A 19,808-nucleotide genomic window follows, 5' to 3' on the forward strand; every position below is an offset into this window, starting at 1 on the left:
GGGCGCGGCAATTTTTAATCCAAGATGTCGTTGGCCACTTAGCACCACCCATAACAACAAGAATATGATCGTCGTCATTCTAAAAGCGTGAAATCTTCAACACGCACACCTCTCTATCTTTAGAAAAGCAACACTAATTGCATTTTTCGCTTGATCTTACGAATCCGTGTGGACTTTGTAGTTGAATGATTGTCTATATATACACACGTAGAACACATATAACACTATGCTATTAGTATTATCGATGGTGGCGGCCATGAAATATACATGCACTTGTGTTTTTTTTACTATGCATGAGCGACTGTTTAAATTTTGTAACGATGTATGAGTTCATGGTCGTGTTAGTCACTCATATAAAATGTTCTGTTACACTTTCGTTATATATTCAAATAATGGGTGAATTCTCATCATCACCAGACCAAACAAAGGCACACATAGCTATCAGACTTGACTTTGAAAAAACATCACCCCTTTGAAAAATTCAAAAACTTGTTAGGCCTTGTACAATGCAAGTTGCTTAGGGGAGGTGCTTAGAGAAATAAATCAAAGTTTTTTTAAGCATCAGTGCTTATTTGTACATGATAGATGCTTAACCAAACGTTATTTCTGTAGAAATAAGTACCGGTGCTTTAAAAAAAAACCGACTTGTTTTTATAAGCATCTTCCTAAGCGCCTAACATTACCAAAGAGCTAATCGGGCGATCGAGTTGCAAACAGAAAGAAGAAAAGAAGCCCACCACAGCGAATCCCCTCGTTCCCTCCTTGGCTCCTCCCCCTTAAACCCTCCCTTGCCGACTACCAAGGCCGCGCTCCGCTCACCAGGCCGCCAATGGAAGACGCGACGAAGCGGAGGCACCAGCCGGGCGCTCTCCCCGCGCGCCGCAAGGTCGTGGAGGAGCCCTTCGACCCCCCGCCGCCTCCCCCCGCCGCCGCTGCCGCGGCAGCGACGGTGGCCTCACCGGCCCACCTCGTCGGCGCCATCGTCGAGAAGGGCTTCTCCGCCGCCGCGCCCTCCTCCGCCCCGCGCCCCACCGTCCTCCCCTTCCCCGTCGCCCGCCACCGCTCCCATGGCCCCGTAAGCCGCCGCTGTCGCCCCTCCCTGAAACCCTAACCTAGCCCTGAACCCGCCACAACCTGTTTCTCTCCTCTTCAGTTAGTGCTTGCTTGTGCTTTACGACTGATTAACTGCTCTTGTGCAGCACTGGAAACCGGTGGCGAAGGCTGCCGACAAGAAGAAAGGGGAGGGGGAGGGGGAGGAGGAGGACTACGGGATGGATGTGGACGAGATGGACTACCAGCCAGCGGCGGCGGTGGCCGGGCCTGTGAGGAGGAAAGAGAAGAAGGGCATGGATTTCAGCAGGTGGCGAGAGTTTGTCGCTGACGACGTGCCCCCCAAGCGGAGGCAGGCGAAGAAAGACAACATAAAGAAAATTGATCATGTGGCTGAGGTTAAAAATGTACAGGTGGGGGAGAGGGGATTGGGGGGAGATGGCATGGAGCTGGACGGTGGAAATGGCAGGGAAGCATTGGGGTCAACTGGTTTGGTTTCTGATGTGTCGTCAAAGAAGCTGATGAATGCAGGGGATGCATCGGTGACAGAAGGTGGGGCTGGGGTTGCTGAATTACGAGGAGAGGGTATGCAGCTGGATGATGGGGAGCCATCGATCGCAGCAGAGATTAACGCAGAGAACACAGCGAGGCTGGCAGGGATGTCGGCAGAGGAGATAGCAGAGGCACAGGCAGATATTTTGAATAGGATGGATCCAGCTCTGGTGGAGGTATTGAGGCGTCGGGGGAGGGAGAAGTCTGGTGGCAAGAAAGATGAGGGTAAGGATAAGAGTAGGCAAACTTCAGGGCCAAGGAAGACTGCAAAGGCTATTCCAGGCGAGCATTTGACTGCTGGTGAGCAGAGTGCACACTCTTGGAAGGCATGGAGTGAGAGAGTGGAGCGGATCAGGTCGTGTAGGTTTGCATTAGATGGAGATATTCTGGGATTTCAATCTTCTCAGGAGCAACCAGATGGTAAATTTCTTCCTTCTTTGCCATCTCTGAATTTAGCTTCTTGGGGTGGCATCACAGCTTGCCTTTTCTGCTTGCAGGCAAGAAGACCCATGGAGAAAGTGTAGCTGAGCGTGACTTCCTACGAACAGAGGGAGATCCTGCAGCTGTTGGTTACACAATCAATGAGGCGTTGGCACTTACCAGGAGCATGGTTTGTTCTATAAACTTTACCACATGGTGGATGGGCAAAACAGACTTAGCGTTTGGCTGTATTCAGTGTCAAATTCGAGCAACATGAACATCGGAACATATATGGATTTCTTCTTGAATTTTGCGGGGTTCATGTTATGCACAATTGATTGCGTGGTACATGTTTTAATAAACTTTTGTCCAAGCTTGGTAGGTCTTGCTAAATTTGCAATTGCAAGATCTGCATGCATTCCACATCCAATTGGATAGGTTGTTAAACTTCAACTTTAACTACTTAGGTTGCATGCATTTGTCATGAAATGGCATACTGGCTATTATGCTAGACTGATCGGTGAGGCTATTCCATTAATTTGTTTCTCCAGAATCACTTGCTAGTAAAGTGGTAATTTTTAATCATCGGTATATAAAACAGACCAAGTAAAAGATAGGGGTTGTAACATAACTCATATTCAGATTGCTTGAGACCACCTGCGAGGGGTGGGCGTGTAGGGATGGTATTTAGTGTTCCCTGCTTCATTGAATTCACAAATCTCAGTTTATGAAAAAGAGCTTCATAGTTTTGCCTCAATTCTTGAAGTGTGACCCAAAAATATGTAGAAACACCATGTAATTCAGCTTTACTGTTCAAACTATAGGTTCCTGGGCAGCGTGTACTAGGACTGCAGCTTCTTGCTTCTGTTCTGAATAGGGCATTGCACAACCTGCATAAGATGGATCTAGCTGATAATGTGGAAGGAGCTAATTCTGAGAAAGCTTATGATTGGCAAGCAGTTTGGGCCTATGCCCTTGGCCCCGAACCAGAGTTGGTTCTTTCTCTAAGGTACTTATTTCTGAGCTGATAACTTCATTTTAGATTTGCTTATTGTTGCCATACAATGTTATTTATTTAGTTCATCATAGTGGGGAGAGCCACTGAGCATACATGTACTACACGATCCTATCAAGTATAGTCAAGCAAACATAACATGTACCACAGAGATGTGCTTAGTTTCCTTCAAGACATTTTAAATAGCTGCATCTATGCCTGAAAATGCATGTTCCAAACAATCGTATTTTTAGTTGTCAAATTAGAGAGTAGTAAGTGTTAGTAATAGTTTAAAGTGATCTCGTCCATAAACTATCAGTGATTTACAAGATGATATTAATGTATTTATCCCCTAACCTTATTAGAGTATCCACATCCCTGGATGCTAATAGTAATAGAAATTGGCTAGCGCTGGTGCTAGTGCATGTGAGGGTAGGTGCTAAGGTTAAAAAGCTTAGCAATAGCACCCAATGTTAAGCAAAATAGATTTATATTTGAATAAGTATTGGACTCCTTAGCACCTATAGATGGTGTGCTAAGGGATGTGGCTAAAGAGCTAAGAAAGGTGAGTGGAAAGAGAAGACAGAAATGTCCACTGTAGCACGTCAAATTTATAGGCGCTGGGGTGCGGATGCTCTTATACTCCTCCCTCCCCATTCATATTTTCTGTTTGCACTTAGACGTTTTATTGGTATATTATTTTTACGAGGTTGTTAACTACTGCAGTCATATTAAGTCTCATAACCAAATTCTGGAAATCATAGAACCTAACACAACCAGCAGTTAGCAAATGTACACCTAGCTATTTTGCATGGCATTTCTGTAAGTCAAAAGGCATCAATTTGATACCTTGTCATGCCATATATCTTTTTTGTTTCTATATTTTGTTTTACCGCCTTGTCGCTAACTGACACATTTGCAGGATGGCATTGGATGATAACCATGAGTCTGTAGTTTTGACTTGCGCTAAAGTTATTAATGTTATGTTGAGCTATGACATGAATGGGTCATATTTTGATTTTTCAGAGGTAACTCCCTTAACCGTCTATTCTTTTTTATTACAAATTTGAGTCTTATATGGCTGATCTCCCGCACGTGCAGAAATTAATAAATAAGACGGAAGATATCTGCACAGCTCCTGTTTTTCGTAGCAAACCTGACGTGGATGGAGGTTTTCTTGAAGGGGGGTTTTGGAAATACAACACAAAACCATCCAATATACTTCCACACTATGGTGAAGATGATGAAGAAGAAAGTGACGAGAAACACACCATTCAAGATGATGTTATTGTGTCTGGACAGGATGTTGCTGCTGGTCTTATTAGAATGGGAATCCTACCACGTATCTGCTCCCTTTTGGAGGTCAATCTTTACCTTTTGAGTTTTCTTGTCCAGCGTGTTTCTTTTACAACCATAAAGACATTCGGCCAGACATAGAGCTTTGTGCCTTCTTTTATTTCACTAGAATAACAAAAGCATTTGCTCCAAATTATTTGCACGGAACTGTGTTGTCTATTAGTCACAGGCCTCCCGCCCCACCTCCAAAGTTTCTTCAGTCTTGTATAGTAATACTTGTTATGTACTCCCTCCGTCCCAAAATAAGTGTCTCAAGTTTGTACAGTATATTCTATTAAAATATCAATTATATGCCTCTAGCACAGCACCTCCTGTTCCACTAGTATTAACTTGTTTACCCTTTGAATAATATAAATATCCTTTGTATTCTAAGAACTGTATGCCACATGGCAGTTGTAGGTGTGCAATAGTACTAACTCAAACATCTGAACATTATTGTTTCCTGCCATCCAATAGCATATATGACCTTTTGGAACAATTTTTGGAACATGCATGTGCTGCCTGGATTGTTTCTTTCATAGAGATGACTTTGTATTGCACTTGTATTACTAAGCTACAAAGCTCTGTTTTTCAGATAATTGAACAAATTATTTGATTTGATTTTGTCAATCTTTTAGTTTTATCGTGGAAACTGGTGAGCATGATTAAGGATCTTAAATTCAGGCTGTACCTCTTTGTTGATTCAGATGGACCCGCCTCAAATTCAAAAAGATTATCTCGTTTCAATTCTTGTGGCATTAGCCAGACACTCTCCGCAATCTGCTGATGCCATCTTGAATTGTACAAAGCTTGTACAATGTGTTCTTAAGCTGTTGGACAGGCAAGGATCAACGGAAATTCACTCGTCAATGATCAGAGGGGTTACTTTGTTGAAGGTATCTTTGCTGCTAAGGCAATCTCATATTATAGGGTAACATGATAGATATCTGTCATCGTACATTGACATATCGTGTTTTTATGTTCATATTGGTTAACACCTGAAGCTGCATTTTGTTGGTAGTGTAGTATTTCATTATTGATCATCCTTGCTTTTCATTGATCTATAACTAGATCTACTTATGCTTCTCCCAGTAATCTATTCTGATTTTGTTGCTTAATTGTCTATTGTTAGTTGAACTCAAAAGTGGTGTCCTGTTGGATGTAAGTGTTTTAACACCTTGTATCAGTGATCTCAAAACTCAAAATTAAAGGCTCGTTCGTCACTTGTCATAACTGATTCTTGAATAAGTTAATACTTTTTAATGTCAACTAACAACCAACAATCTCATCTTGAGGTCTCTCCTCTTTGCTTGCAGCTTCTGAGATCTGAATACATAGGAATTGTATTGTTTTAGTATTGCCCTTGCAACTTATGTCAACCAATCAACCCCCCTTCCACAATGCATGTACTGACGCAGAAACTATTTGGTGGATCTTCAATCTTCCTTTGAGTTGCTTATTAATACGATTGTCCCGTTGTTAAGATTAGGTGATAAACACTATGAGCATATTAAAAGCTATTCTTTGTTGAGACTGCTCATACTAAAATGTGACAATCACTTTTTTAACTATAGCTTCTATATTTGTCAAACAGAAGGTCTCTTTGCTATCATCTAAAGTCATTTGTTCCTTTTGCTAGGTTTTATCCAAATACAACAGACAAACATGCTTGAATTTTGTGAACAATGGAGTTTTTCATCAGGCAATGTGGCAGTGGTACTTACCGGCTTATACCCTTAAGGATTGGATAAAACCTGGAAAGGAACAATGCAAGTTGAGTTCAGCAATGATGGTCGAGCAGCTGCGGTTTTGGAGAACCTGTATTTCTTATGGATTTTGCATATCACACTTCACAGATTTCTTTCCTGTTCTATGCCTGTGGCTCAGCCCTCCAGTGTTCCAGAATCTAAGTGAACACAATGTTCTTACTGAGTTTAGTTCAATTGCAAGAGAGTCGTTTCTTGTATTAGGAGCTCTGGCACAAAGGCTGCCACTTCTTCATTCAGTGGAGCAGTTTGGCAAGCAAGATATGGGAGTTCCTGGCAGTTATGGTGAGATGTGGTCTTGGAGTCATGTAGTTCCAATGGTAAATTCGGCGCTGTCTTGGTTACATCTAAATGATATTCCCTACTTGTGTTCACTGATCAATGGGCAGAGTGAGAATACAACACATACACCGGAGCAAAGCTGCTTGGTTTTGTTGATTTCTTCTGTACTAGGCATGCTTAATTCGACATTGGAAAGAATATCACCAGAGGGCACTCCTGATAGTAGAAGTTACTGCTTGCCTTGGATACCGGACTTTGTCCCCAAAATTGGCCTGGGGATAATTACTAATGGGTTTTTCAGCTTCTCGTGCACTGAAGTTGTTGGGCATGAGGAGCAGCTGCCGTCCCGTGGTGTATCGTTGGTGCAGGGGCTTTGTCATCTGAGATGCTGGGGTGATGTCGATGCATCACTATCTTCCATAAGTTGCCTTCAAAGATTAGTGCAGCTATCCTGTTCTGTTGACAGAGTGATCCAGAGAGCGACAACAAATAGTTCTGAGCATCTCAAAGAATCTAAAGCAGGGCTAGCTGGCAAGATATTACAAGAAGGCATTTCCAGTTTATGGCATAATGACTTGTTGAACTTTCTTACTTCGCTGTTGCCATTGATTTCCTCGCAGTGGCCTGTATTAAAGAACATAGAGATGTTTGGTAGAGGAGGACTAGCTCCTGGTGTTGGGTTTGGCTGGGGGACGTGCGGAGGTGGGTTTTGGTCTCTGAAATGCCTACTTGCACAACTGGATTCACAGTTGGTCCTAGAGTTGATAAAAATCGTCTCTGCTGTGCCAGAAGGCCTTGTTACTCTCAGTAAAGGTGCAAACTCGGATAATGTGACTAATCCATTCGCCAACGCTTCAGAGAGAATCAGTCCTGTCCTTGGTGTATCTTTGATTGCAGGACCTGGCCAGATCTCTACGTTGGAGAGAGCCTTTGATATCCTCTTCCAACCTTCAGTTTTGAAATGTCTCAAATCTTCCATGCATTGTCTGGCTTCTCAAATGAAATTACCAAAAACTTTTGAGTGGGACATAACTGAGGATGAGTATCAGCATTTTAGCAGTGTGCTAAATTCACATTTCAGATCCAGATGGTTGGCCATCAAGAAGAAAAATCCAGACAAACATGCAAGAAATAACAGTGCCATAAATAAGCCAAAAGTACCAGAAACGTTGGAGACGATTCAAGAGGAAATGGAGTTAACAGAAGTTGTGAATCCACCTTGCAGCACGTTAGTTCTAGAGTGGGCACACCAGAGACTGCCTCTTCCTGCGCATTGGATTCTAAGTTCAATCTGCTGCAGTGATGACGCTGACGTTTCAAGAGCTGGTCTTATCTTTTTATTGGGTCTGGAAGCTGTTTCAGCTGCTCCATCTCTTGATGTTCCTTTGGTTTGGAAAATGCATGCACTTTCTGCCTCTGTCCGCACTAACATGGACTTGCTTCAAGAAGATAGAAGCAAGGATGTTTTTGAGGCTTTGCAAGAATTGTATGGCAAGCATCTGGACATATTATGCCAGAAATATTATAGATCTCGCTCTGTTAATAATGATGAGGTTGTAAGATCTGTGGCCACTGTTGAAGAAGTAAAAGTAATTAGCACTCACGAAATTCTCAGATTCAAGGAGAAAATTCATGAGAGCTACACTACTTTTGTCGAGAGTGTTGTAGATCAATTCGCAGCTGTCTCATATGGAGATGTTATTTTTGGTCGGCAAGTGGCCATTTATTTGCATAGAAGTGTTGAGACTACGGTTCGGCTGGCAGCCTGGAATGCATTGTCTACTGCTTATGTGCTTGAACTGTTGCCTCCCCTAGACAAATGCATTGGTGATGTTAAAGGATACTTGGAGCCTCTTGAGGTATCGTTTCATTGGTTCCTTTTATGATTCTCTTCCGGATAGCATCTTTGGTAGTGACAGGGTGGACCATGAATTCGTTTTCATCATTTACTTTGAACTCGTCTAGTGCTTGCACATTGCACAAGACAGACTATGCAAAGAGCACATGATTAATTGCTGTTTTGGTGCTAATTATTAGATGTCTGATAAGAAGTGATGGCTTGACCTTTCATATTTATGAATTTCATTTGTAGGACGACGAAGGAATCTTGGAGGCTTATGCCAAATCATGGACATCTGGTATCCTGGACAAGGCTGCTCGGAGGGATTCCATGTCGTTCACACTAGCGAAGCATCACCTGTCCGGTTTCGTTTTCCGGCGCAGTGCTTCCGTCAAAGTGCGCAACAAGATGGTCAAGTCGCTCCTCCGGTGCTACTCCCAGAAGCAGCACCACGAGGTAACTTTTCCCCTCGAGTTTTCAACAATGTGAACTCCTTATGCTGCTGCGACACATAGAACTTTCTAATCATTCCCCTTCCTTTGGTGTCTTGGAAAATTTTCCCGTCCGACAGGCTATGCTCCAGAGTCTGGTTCTGCAAGGCGTCCCACGGGATTCGCAGTACGGCAGTGAAGTTGGCCGGAGAATCGAAATCTTGAAGGATGCATGTGAGATGAACTCTTCCCTCTTAGCTGAGGTTCAAAGGCTGAAGACATCGATCGAGGGAGCTATTATTAGTTAGGCTCAAAGGTTGAAGACTCCTTTTCCTTTTTTTTTGATTGATGAATGGCAAAGGCTGAAGACTAACTGTCTGGCCTGGTTCTAGGGGCAGCGTTCTTGAGAATAGCTCCAAGGGTGTTTTACTGGGCAGTTGTGACGATTGTAAAAATGGCGGTGTTCATTACAGGTGATCATAGAATCGCGATGAACGACGACTGGTGATGAACGCTTTGTAAAATTGTAAGTGTGTGGTCATGCGCATGCTTGAGGGAAACAAACTGGACTAAAAATACTAACCGGCTTCCGAGAAGATCTGCTTCCCTACCCGGATATGTGCTGGGTAATTACGAATTTTGCATTTACTCTACGCTTGTCGCTTGATTCGGTTTCGTAATCGCTGCTGAACCCGTCATTTGTTTTCTGTATATAAAAATGTTCGCTGATCAACGGTGGCCATTCTCCGTCGTACAGAAATCGTACTTATTCTGTCGTACTCAGAAGCAGCGCTCAGACCATGTTATTGTCACATGGCAGTGCTGTCGTGATGTAAATAAATAACGGCAGCACCGCATGATTGTTTGGCAAACTCTTGATATCCCAGCGTGGACCAGGCGTTGACTGTGGACAGAGGGGAGGGGCACCCGCAAAAAAAAAAAGAAAAAAGAAAAAAAAGGACTGTGGACAGAGGGGCAACGGTCGATCTGTCAAGACTGGAGAGCGTCTTCTCTTGGAGTTCAACAGTTGAGCTGGTTTGACTGCTGTCCAGTGTTCCGTGTGGGCGCGGCGTGTGAATACTCAGGACTTGTGCATATCCGCTTTCGTCAGTATCTGCGCGTGGTTATAAATATGCACTACAGTACTATGCCGTTGAAACAGTACTGTCAAATTGCTATCCAATATCGCCCTGTAGGTGAAGATACAGGAAGTTTCCCAAACCTGAATTTTCTATAACCCGAATTACCTGACTTGAATTTTTGGGTAAACCCAAACGTCCAGCCAAACATTAGGTCACCCATGACGTATAATCAGAAGGTTTCAAGAGACTTGGCATACACGATAAGTTGATGGATCCGTGGATGACTCTGATTCCCTGTATATAGCCGACTAGGATCTTGTAACCTAGGACCACGCGTTCAAAAAAATGTTAATCTTGTGTTAAAAAATTGTTAATCTTGTATTAAAAAATGTCAATTCTTTTCATACATATTGTATTTTTTGTATAAATGAGAATCATTTTCTCTATACACAGTTAACATTTTTTAAATGCTTGATTAGCATTTTTAAATGTTTATGTAAAATGTTTTTATAATATACTCCCCCCGTCCGGAAATACTTGTCGAAGAAATGGATAAAAATGAACGTATCTAGAACTAAGATATGTTAGATACATCCATTCCTCCGACAAGTATTTCCGGACGGTGGGAGTATTTATTAAGAATATTTAGAAGTGTAAACAAAAGTAAAAAAAAAGAATACAAAAACGAAAAAGTGAAAAACCAGAAATAAACGAGGTTGTGGCCTCCCGCGAGCTGGGCTGTCCTAGTATGTACTGGCGCTCCGTCAGGCGAGGCTAGCATCCAACTCGCGGCGAGATATATATTTTGGGTGTGCCGTTTTCCCTCTAGCTAGGGTGTTTTTATCTCCTCTCGCCAGCGGCAACGTTGAGAAAATCTTTCCTCCTTTCTCATTCGATCCCGATCCACACACTCGGGCCGATCAAGGGGCGGTCAGAGACCGCTGTCCCGCCTTGGTTGTGGTTTCCTCGATCACCGCGCCGGGGGGGGGGGAGGGGGCGGGGTCTGAGGGGTTGATGTGTCTTCGGCGGCGAGGAAAAGAGATCGATCTGTCAGCAGGTCATGGAGAATCATGGTGAAGCATCTTCGTCTGGCAGCAAAGGGAAGGGAAAGCTAGAGGATCTGATGAAGGAGTTTGCTCTGAACGAGGAGGATTTGGACGATGTGTCTTTTGATGAAGAAGATGACCCGGCAAAGGAGGATCTCCGCTGGATGATTCTTGTTCTGGTGCATATGGACAAAGGCTTCATCAATTATTGGTTTTTCCGCAAAATGCGCATGGCTTGGGACTTGGCTAGGGATGTGAAGACCAAAACCCTACAGAAGAATCTGTTCAACATGCAATTTAATTGTCTCGGTGATTGGGAGACAGTCACTCTGGGGTCCATGACACTTTAGGGGTAATCTAGTGATCATTACTCCGTATGATGGTGAAAGGATCGAGAAGAGGTGTCTAGAGGGGGGTGAATAGACTCTTAGCAAGAAAAGTGACAGTTTTTAATTTCTTTATGTTGAGGTGGAGTTTTAGCACAATTTTAAACATTCACAATACATATCAAGCACGCATGACAAGAGTATATGAGCAGCGGAAAGTAAAGCATGCAATTTGCGAAGAATGTAAAGGGATGGGATTGGAGTGTGCAAACGCAATTGGAGACACGGAGATTTTTGGCGTGGTTCCGATAGGTGGTGCTATCGTACATCCACGTTGATGGAGACTTCAACCCACAAAGGGTAATGGTTGCGCGAGTCCACGGAGGGATCCACCCACGAAGGTTCCACGCAGAGGCAACCTTGTCTATCCCACCATGGCCATCGCCCACGAAGGACTTGCCTCACTAGGGTAGATCTTCACGAAGTAGGCGATCTCCTTGCCCGTACAAACTCCTTGGTTCAACTCCACAATCTTGACGGAGGCTCCCAAGTGACACCTAACCAATCTAGGAGACACCACTCTCCAAAAGGTAATAGATGGTGTGTTGATGATGAACTCCTTGCTCTTGTGCTTCAAATGATAGTCTCCCCAACACTCAACTCTCTCTCACATATTTGGATTTGGTGGAAAGATGATTTGAGTGGAAAGCAAGTTGGAGAAGGCTAGAGATCAAGATTCATGTGGTTGGAATGGAATATCTTGACCTCAACACATGAGTAGGTGGTTCTCTCTCTCTCAGAAAATGTATGCTGGAAGTGTAGGCATGTTCTGATGGCTCTCTCCACGAATGAAGAGTGGGTGGAGGGGTATATATAGCCTCCACACAAAATCTAACCGTTACACACAAATCACCAAACTCGGTGGGACCGAATAATGAAACTCGGTCAGACCGATTTAGTTCAAAATGTGAACGTTAGGATATTCGGTGGGACCGACATGTCAACTCGGTGGGACCGATTTCATTAGGGTTAGGTCATAACGTAATCTCGGTGAGACCAATTACACAAACTCGGTGGGACCGATTTTGGTAATAAGCTAACTAGAGAGTTGGTCAGGCAACCTCGGTGGGATCGAATTCGCTCATCTCGGTGAGACCGAGATGTTACAAAAGGGAAACAGAGAGTATGCAATCCCATCTCGGTGAGACCGAGATCCCTATCAGTGAGACCGAAGTGACTAGGGTTTGTGGCAGTGGCTATGACAAGAGAACTCGGTGGCGCCGGATAGAATGTTTTGGTGGGGCCGAGTTTGACTTTTGGTTTGGGACATATGTGGATATGAGAAAGTGGTTGAGGGTTTTGGAGCATCTCACTAAGCACTTTGAGCAAGCAAGCCATTAAGCAACACCTCATCCCCTTTTAATAGTATTGGCTTTCCTATGGACTCAATGTGATCTTGGATCACTAAAAGTAAAATGTAGAGTCTTGAGCTTTTGAGCCTGAGCCAATCCTTTGTCCTTAGCACCTTGAAGGGGTTCCACATCCTCTTGTCCACGCCACTCCATCTGTTGAACTTGTCTGAAATATTCTAGATAAAAACATTAGTCCAACAGGAGATATGTTGACATTAATTACCAAAATCACCCAGGGAGCACTTGTGCTTTCAATCTCCCCATTTTTGGTAATTGATGACAACATACATCAAAGCTTTAGATAAAGATATAGAGAATAGCAAGTAAAGCTTTGGAAGGACATGTAACATGCATAGGCTCCCCTTACATGTATGCAATCATGTCAATATGGAATGTAAGAGCATGTGAATGCATAAACATGACAGAGCAAGCAATGTGTTACATGTATCTTGGCTATATGCATCAGAGCAAATGATGTGAATATATGAAGTTGTAACTTCATGTTCATGATTCCTTCCTACAAACAATATGTACATCAAAGAAATCATCATGCACATGAGTGTAATGCATATACTTACCTTGTGGTCTTAAGCTGGCTTAGGAAGAGATGAACCTGAGTAAACAAGGTTAGATAACACAGATATATCTACTAGACAGAGCAAACAAAAGAACCACAATAGTACCAAGATTGGGATGACATGTAAAGAGTGAGTACTAGGTACTCTATTGGATATAGACATGTCCCCAAAGGTAAAAGATGTGCAATAAATTTAAAGATTTCCTTCCCTAGCAGTCTTTCTCCCACTGGATCTTATATTGGATAATGGGAGAAAATAGGGAAACAAAATCAGAGCAAAAGCATATCAGATCACAGAAACATAACACAGACTAACATGTCTTTCCCCTCTTAAAGACATGTGTCTTCTCTCCTCTTGAACACCAAGCATCTGGGGCCTTTGATGTGATTATCTCTCTCCCTGTTGAAGTACTCTCTCCCCTTTTGAAGTGATTAAGCTTTGATGTGATCTCTCTCTCCCCCTTTGACATCAATTTCCAAGAAGGGATCTTCTGGAGTGTGAGTCAAAATAGGTTTGGTCCTTGAGTCACAGAGCAAAGCAGCATATAGAATATGATGCTGGTAGAGGACAAGAATCATTGAGTGGAGCTGGAAGAAAAGTGCAGGGTGCAAGTGGCAAATTGTCTTCTCTGCAGTGAAATCGGTGACACCGAGTTGTGTTTTTCGGTTACACCGAAATGGTTCGGTTTAACCGAGAGTGATAGACCAGTGTGACCGAGTTCAACGCAGAGAAAGGGCAAATTTTACCTCAGCTCACTTAGACAAATAAGATCTCACAAAGATTTGCAATGAATTTGATGCAGGAAATGCAGAATAAAATAGAGAAAAGAAAAGAAAATCTAGATGAAGTTTTTTTTAAAAGGAAGGGGAACAAAAATGCAAGGAACAAATGCAAGAACTCAGAGAAACACTAGAGAACTTCATCTAGAATTGGGCGGCGACAAAGTCACCTATGTTAGAGTATATTGACTGAGGAGTCAAGTGAGAACACTTGATCATAAGTCATACTCATCGTTAAAGCTCAAAATGGGGTTACCATTTTTCATTTAAGCATTTGATGTATTCACATCTTGTTGAGATGCTTTGACCCATATCTTGGGGTAAAGCTTCTCTAAGATGGAATAACATACCTTGGGTGGTGGTGTTGAACTTGATCATGTAGTTGAACTTGCGTGGAGTGCTCAAGGTTGATGTAGCGCATCAATGGTTGGGAGCACCACTTATAGTTTGAGTTCATCTACCTACATGGGTTAGTCTGCAAGGAAGAGCACTTGTGTATCCAACATGACAATCATGAAATTTGATACTAAATTAAATTTGATATAAAATTTGTCAAAAGGATATGTTGAAAGGTTCCATGCTTCCTTGTCTTCAACCACCATGGTGTAGAAACTTGGTGATGTAGAGATTGCTCAAGATGTGAGTGGATTGCAATCTCATGGATTTAGTTTCATCCAAGTACCTACAAGGGTTAGATAGCATGCAAGGGTACAAATATATCCGAGACACTTGATCATAAGAGAAAAGTCAAGGATTAGTCATAGGCTCATGCCTTGCATGTATCCAAATGGAGTTCCTACTCCAAGTTTGAAGCATCAATGATGTTCAATTCACCTCTCAATCGGCAAAATACTTTCTCATCAAGCGGTTTGGTGAATATATCCGCCAATTGCTTATCGGTACGAACATGCTTAAGATCAATGTCCCCTTTAGCAACATGATCTCGAATGAAATGATGATGAACTTCAATATGCTTAGTTCAAGAATGTTGCACAGGATTGTGAGCAATCTTAATAGCACTCTCATTGTCACAAAGCAATGGAACATGTTTCACATTGATCCCATAATCCTTAAGAGTTTGGGTCATCCAAAGTAATTGAGCACAACATGAACCGGCGGCAATGTATTCCGCTTCGGCGGTGGATAAGGATACCGAGTTTTGTTTCTTGGAGGACCAAGACACAAGAGATCTACCAAGAAATTGACAAGTACCCGAAGTGGATTTTCTATCAACCTTGTCTCCGGCATAGTCCGAATCGGAGTAGCCAACAAGATCAAAAGAAGACCTCTTAGGATACCAAATGCCAAAATTTGGTGTATGTATTAAGTATCTCACTATCCTTTTCACAGCCTTAAGATGACATTCTTTGGGGGCTGCTTGATATCGTGCACACATGCACACACTTAGCATAATATCGGGACGGGAGGCACATAGATATAACAATGAACCAATCATAGATCGGTAAACCTTTTGGTCAACCGATTTGCCATCCTTGGTCAAGTCAAGATGTCCACTAGTAGGCATGGGTGTTTTCATACCTTTGCTTTCTTGCATGTTGAACTTCTTGAATAAGTCCTTGGTGTACTTTGTTGGAGAAACAAAGGTGCCTTCCTTAGTTTGCTTGATTTGCAAACCAAGAAAGAACTTGAGTTCACTCATCATAGACATCTCAAACTTCTTCGACATTAGCTTCCCAAACTTTTCACTAAAATGAGGGTTAGTCGAACCAAATATGATATCATCAACATAAATTTGGCACACAAATAATTCACCATTAACCCTTTTAGTAAAAAGAGTGGAATCTATCTTTCCAATCTCAAAGCCTTTTTCAATAAGGAACTTGGTCAAGCATTTGTACCACGCTCTTGGAGCTTGTTTAAGACCATAAAGAGCTTTGTGAAGTTTGTAAACATGGTCGGGTTTCTTAGGATTGACAAAGCCGGGAGGTTGCTTAACATAAACTTCCTCCTCAATTTCACCATTTAGAAAAGCACTTTTAATATCCATTTGGTACAGGGTGATATCATGGTGATTAGCATAGGCAAGTAAGATGCGGATGGACTCAAGTCTAGCAACGGGGGCATATGTCTCACCGTAGTCCATACCTTCGACTTGAGTGTAGCCTTGGGCGACGAGACGTGCTTTGTTGCGGACGACTTGACCATCTTCGTCTTGCTTGTTGCGAAACACCCATTTGGTACCAATGATGTTGTGGTTGTTGTCGGGCTTCTCGACCAATGTCCACACTTGATTTCTCTCAAAGTTGTGTAGCTCTTCATGCATGGCATTTATCCAATCCGGATCTTCCAATGCTTCTTCAACCTTCATAGGTTCAATGCTAGAGATGAATGAATAATGTTCACAAAAGTTAGCCAAACGAGTTTTAGAGCGAGTGATTCTCCCGGTTTGAATATCATTGAAGATTTGTTCGACGGGATGGTCTCTTGAGACTCTTGCTCGAACTCGTGAGAGATTTTGCTTGGGTCGGGGTGGAACATCTTCTTCATCATCTTGTCCTTCTTCTTGGCCTTCTTCATTGTTGACATTGTCGTTCTCTCGTCGTGGTGGAGAAGGAGGTTGATGAGGTTCATCTTGATGCATTTCCTCGTTTTCTTCATCTTGATGTGTCCCACTTGTGGATGCTTCCATGTCAACTCTTGGTTCACCTTGTCGTGAGGTAGAAGCTTCCACTTGGACGAATGAGGTACTCTCCTTCACCTCCTTTGGACGGATCTTGCCAATAGACAAGTCTTGGATAGCTTCCGAAGGGTCTTTGTCTCCTACATCAATTGGCAATTGCTCTACTTGCAAGCCGTTAGATTCATCAAACTTCACATCTACCGTCTCTTCAACCTTTCGGGGTGAAATTATTGTAGACACGGTAAGTGTGAGAGTTTGAGCCATAACCAAGTAGGAAACCCTCATGAGATTTAGGAGCAAATTTAGAACGACGATGCTTATCAAGAATGTAACACTTTGAGCCAAATACTCAAAAGTATCCAACTTGGGGTTTGTTACCGGTGAGGAGTTCGTATGCCGTCTCGTCGAGTAGCTTGTGAAGATACAAGTGATTTGTTGCATGACAAGCCGTCTCAACCGCTTCCACCCAAAAGTGTTTTGGAGTCTTGTACTCATCAAGCATCATTCTCGCCATCTCAATAAGAGTTCGGTTCTTCCTCTCAACAACTCCATTTTGTTGAGGTGTGTACGTAGCCGAGAACTCGTGTGAAATCCCTTCTTCGTCAAGAAAGGTATCCACATTTGCGTTCTTGAACTCCGATCCGTTGTCGCTGCGAACCTTCTTGATTTTCACTTCAAATTGATTTTGGGCCTTCCTAGCGAAGTTCTTGAAGATCTTTTGGACCTGCGATTTATCATCAAGAAAGAACACCCACCTAAATCTTGAAAAATCATCGACTATAACTAGACAAAATGAGTTTCCACCGAGACTCTTGTAGGCATTGGGACCAAAGAGATCCATATGCAGTAGCTCGAGCGGTCTTGTCATGGTCATGATGTTCTTCACGGGGTGACTTCCTCCAACCTGTTTTCCTGCTTGACAAGCACTGCACAATCTATCCTTGTCAAATATAACATCTTTTACTCCAAGGATATGATCACCTTTAATAAGCTTATCAAGATTTCGCATGCCCACATGACCTAACCTTCTATGCCACAACCAGCCTTTCGAAGATTTAGCAATTAAGCAAGTTCTAGGTTGAGCCTTTTTAGTGAAGTCAATAATGTAAAGATCACCTCTACGTATACCGGTAAAGACCATTTTATGATTATCTCTACGAAACACTTGGCAATCTACTTGAGTAAATAGGACATTGAAACCAAAGTCAGCAAGTCTAGATACAGAAAGTAAATTGTAGCCAAGAGATTCAACGAGCATAACATTTTGTATGGAGCTATCATGTGAGATGGCCACCTTACCAAGGCCAACCACCTTACCCTTTGAGTTATCACCAAAAGTGACGTACTTCCGAGGGCCGTCGTTTTCAGCAAGCTCACGAAACATATCCTTGTCTCCGGTCATATGATCGGTACATCCACTATCAAGGACCCATTCCTTTCCTTCAGCCATGTAGCCGCGAAGATTAGCCATAAGACCAAAGTGTCTCATTGCATCATCAAGGTCATTATCATCATCCTCGTAATTGATCATTTCCTAGATAAGGTGATTCATTAGAAGTATGACCGTAACAATGTTCATCTCTATGGATTCTAATGACTTCGGAAATGATATTGCTAATAATTCCAACATCTCCTTTGGCACGCATGAGATCACGAAGCTCAAACAGGCAATCATCAAACTTAGGATCACTAGTACTCATCCTATTCAAGGCAGTAGACTTATGGAGAATCTCATCTAGATTTTTCAAGGAATAATTTGGGAATCTTTCCTCAAGAAATCTCCATATGGTGTAAGCACAATCAAGAGTAGGCAAACATCCAATCAAGTTTCTAGGCAAACCTCTAGTGATAAGATTGATAGTTCTAAGGTTGCGAATCATGTCAATAGACTCATCAAGGGTAGGATGCAAAGGATCAACATGAGGTGCACAAGGGCTAGTAATATACTTGCTCAAATGATATTCATTGAAAATCATAAGCATCTCATTTTTCCACTCATGAAAGTACTCTCCATCAAGTATAGGCACTCTACGTCTAGGACTCCCCAACGTAGACTCATCCATCTTCCTCCAAAGGTGTTTAAACCAAAGCAATGGAGACCAAAGCTCTGATACCAATTGAAAGGATCGAGAAGAGGTGTCTAGAGGGGGGTGAATAGACTCTTAGCAAGAAAAGTGGTAGTTTTTAATTTCTTTAAGTTGAGGTGGAGTTTTAGCACAAGTTTAAACATTCACAATACATATTAAGCACACATGACAAGAGTATATGAGCAACGGAAAGTAAAGCATGCAACTTGCAAGAATGTAAAGGTATAGGATTGGAGTGTGCAAACGCAATTGGAGACACGGAGATTTTTGGCGTGGTTCCGATAGGTGGTGCTATCGTACATCCACGTTGATGGAGACTTCAACCCACGAAGGGTAATGGTTGTGCGAGTCCACGGAGGGCTCCACCCACGAAGGGTCCACGAAGAAGCAACCTTGTCTATCCCACCATGGCCATCGCCCATGAAGGACTTGCCTCACTAGGGTAGATCTTCACGAAGTAGGCGATCTCTTTGTGAGGGAGTCCTGGACTAAGGGGTCCTCGGGCGTCCGACCTGTTAGCCATGGGCCGGACTGATGGGCTGTGAAGGCATGAAGACCGAAGACTGCACCCGTGTCTGGATGGGACTCTCCTTGGCGTGGAAGGCAAGATTGGCGACCAAATATGTAGATTCTTTTCCTTTGTAACCGACCTGTGTAATCCTAGATCCTCCCGCTGTCTATATAAACCGGAGGACTTAGTCCGGAGAGGAGACATACTCATTACCATAGTCATACATGCTAGACTTCTAGGGTTTAGCCATTACGATCTCGTGGTAGATCAACTCTTGTAATACTCATATTCATCAAGATCAATCAAGCAGGAAGTAGGGTATTACCTCCATAGAGAGGGCCCGAACCTAGGTAAACATCGTGTCCCTTGTCTCCTGTTACCATCGACCTTAGACGCACAGTTCGGGATCCCCTACCCGAGATGTGCCGGTTTTGACACCGACATTGGTGCTTTCATTGAGAGTTCCACTATGCCGTCGACGAAAGGTTTGATGGCCCCTTCAATCGTCGATAGTGACGCTGTCCAAGGAGAAACCTTCCTCCCCGGACAGATCTTTGTGTTTGGCGGCTTCACAGTGCGGGCCAACTCGTTTGGCCACCTGGCGCAGATCGATAGCTACGCCCCTGGTCATCAGGTCAGATTTAGGAGTTTGAACTACGTTGCGGACATCCGTGGA

General features: G+C 43.0%; 1 protein-coding gene across 1 annotated transcript; it reads left to right on the forward strand.

The window, feature by feature from the left end:
* The first annotated feature begins 720 nt into the window (after positions 1 to 720).
* On the forward strand, positions 721 to 9,266 carry LOC123169905 (transcriptional elongation regulator MINIYO). Its single transcript, XM_044587759.1, has 10 exons — positions 721 to 1,075; positions 1,200 to 2,022; positions 2,100 to 2,212; positions 2,847 to 3,031; positions 3,939 to 4,044; positions 4,118 to 4,378; positions 5,059 to 5,247; positions 5,991 to 8,258; positions 8,492 to 8,695; positions 8,811 to 9,266. Exons 1-10 carry the CDS (start codon positions 830 to 832, stop codon positions 8,976 to 8,978), a joined length of 4,563 nt encoding a protein of 1,520 aa, XP_044443694.1. The 5' UTR covers positions 721 to 829; the 3' UTR covers positions 8,979 to 9,266.
* Positions 9,267 to 19,808: the final 10,542 nt, after the last annotated feature.

Source organism: Triticum aestivum, chromosome 7D (genome assembly GCF_018294505.1).
Source record: "Triticum aestivum cultivar Chinese Spring chromosome 7D, IWGSC CS RefSeq v2.1, whole genome shotgun sequence".
Classification (NCBI taxonomy): Eukaryota; Viridiplantae; Streptophyta; class Magnoliopsida; order Poales; family Poaceae; genus Triticum; species Triticum aestivum.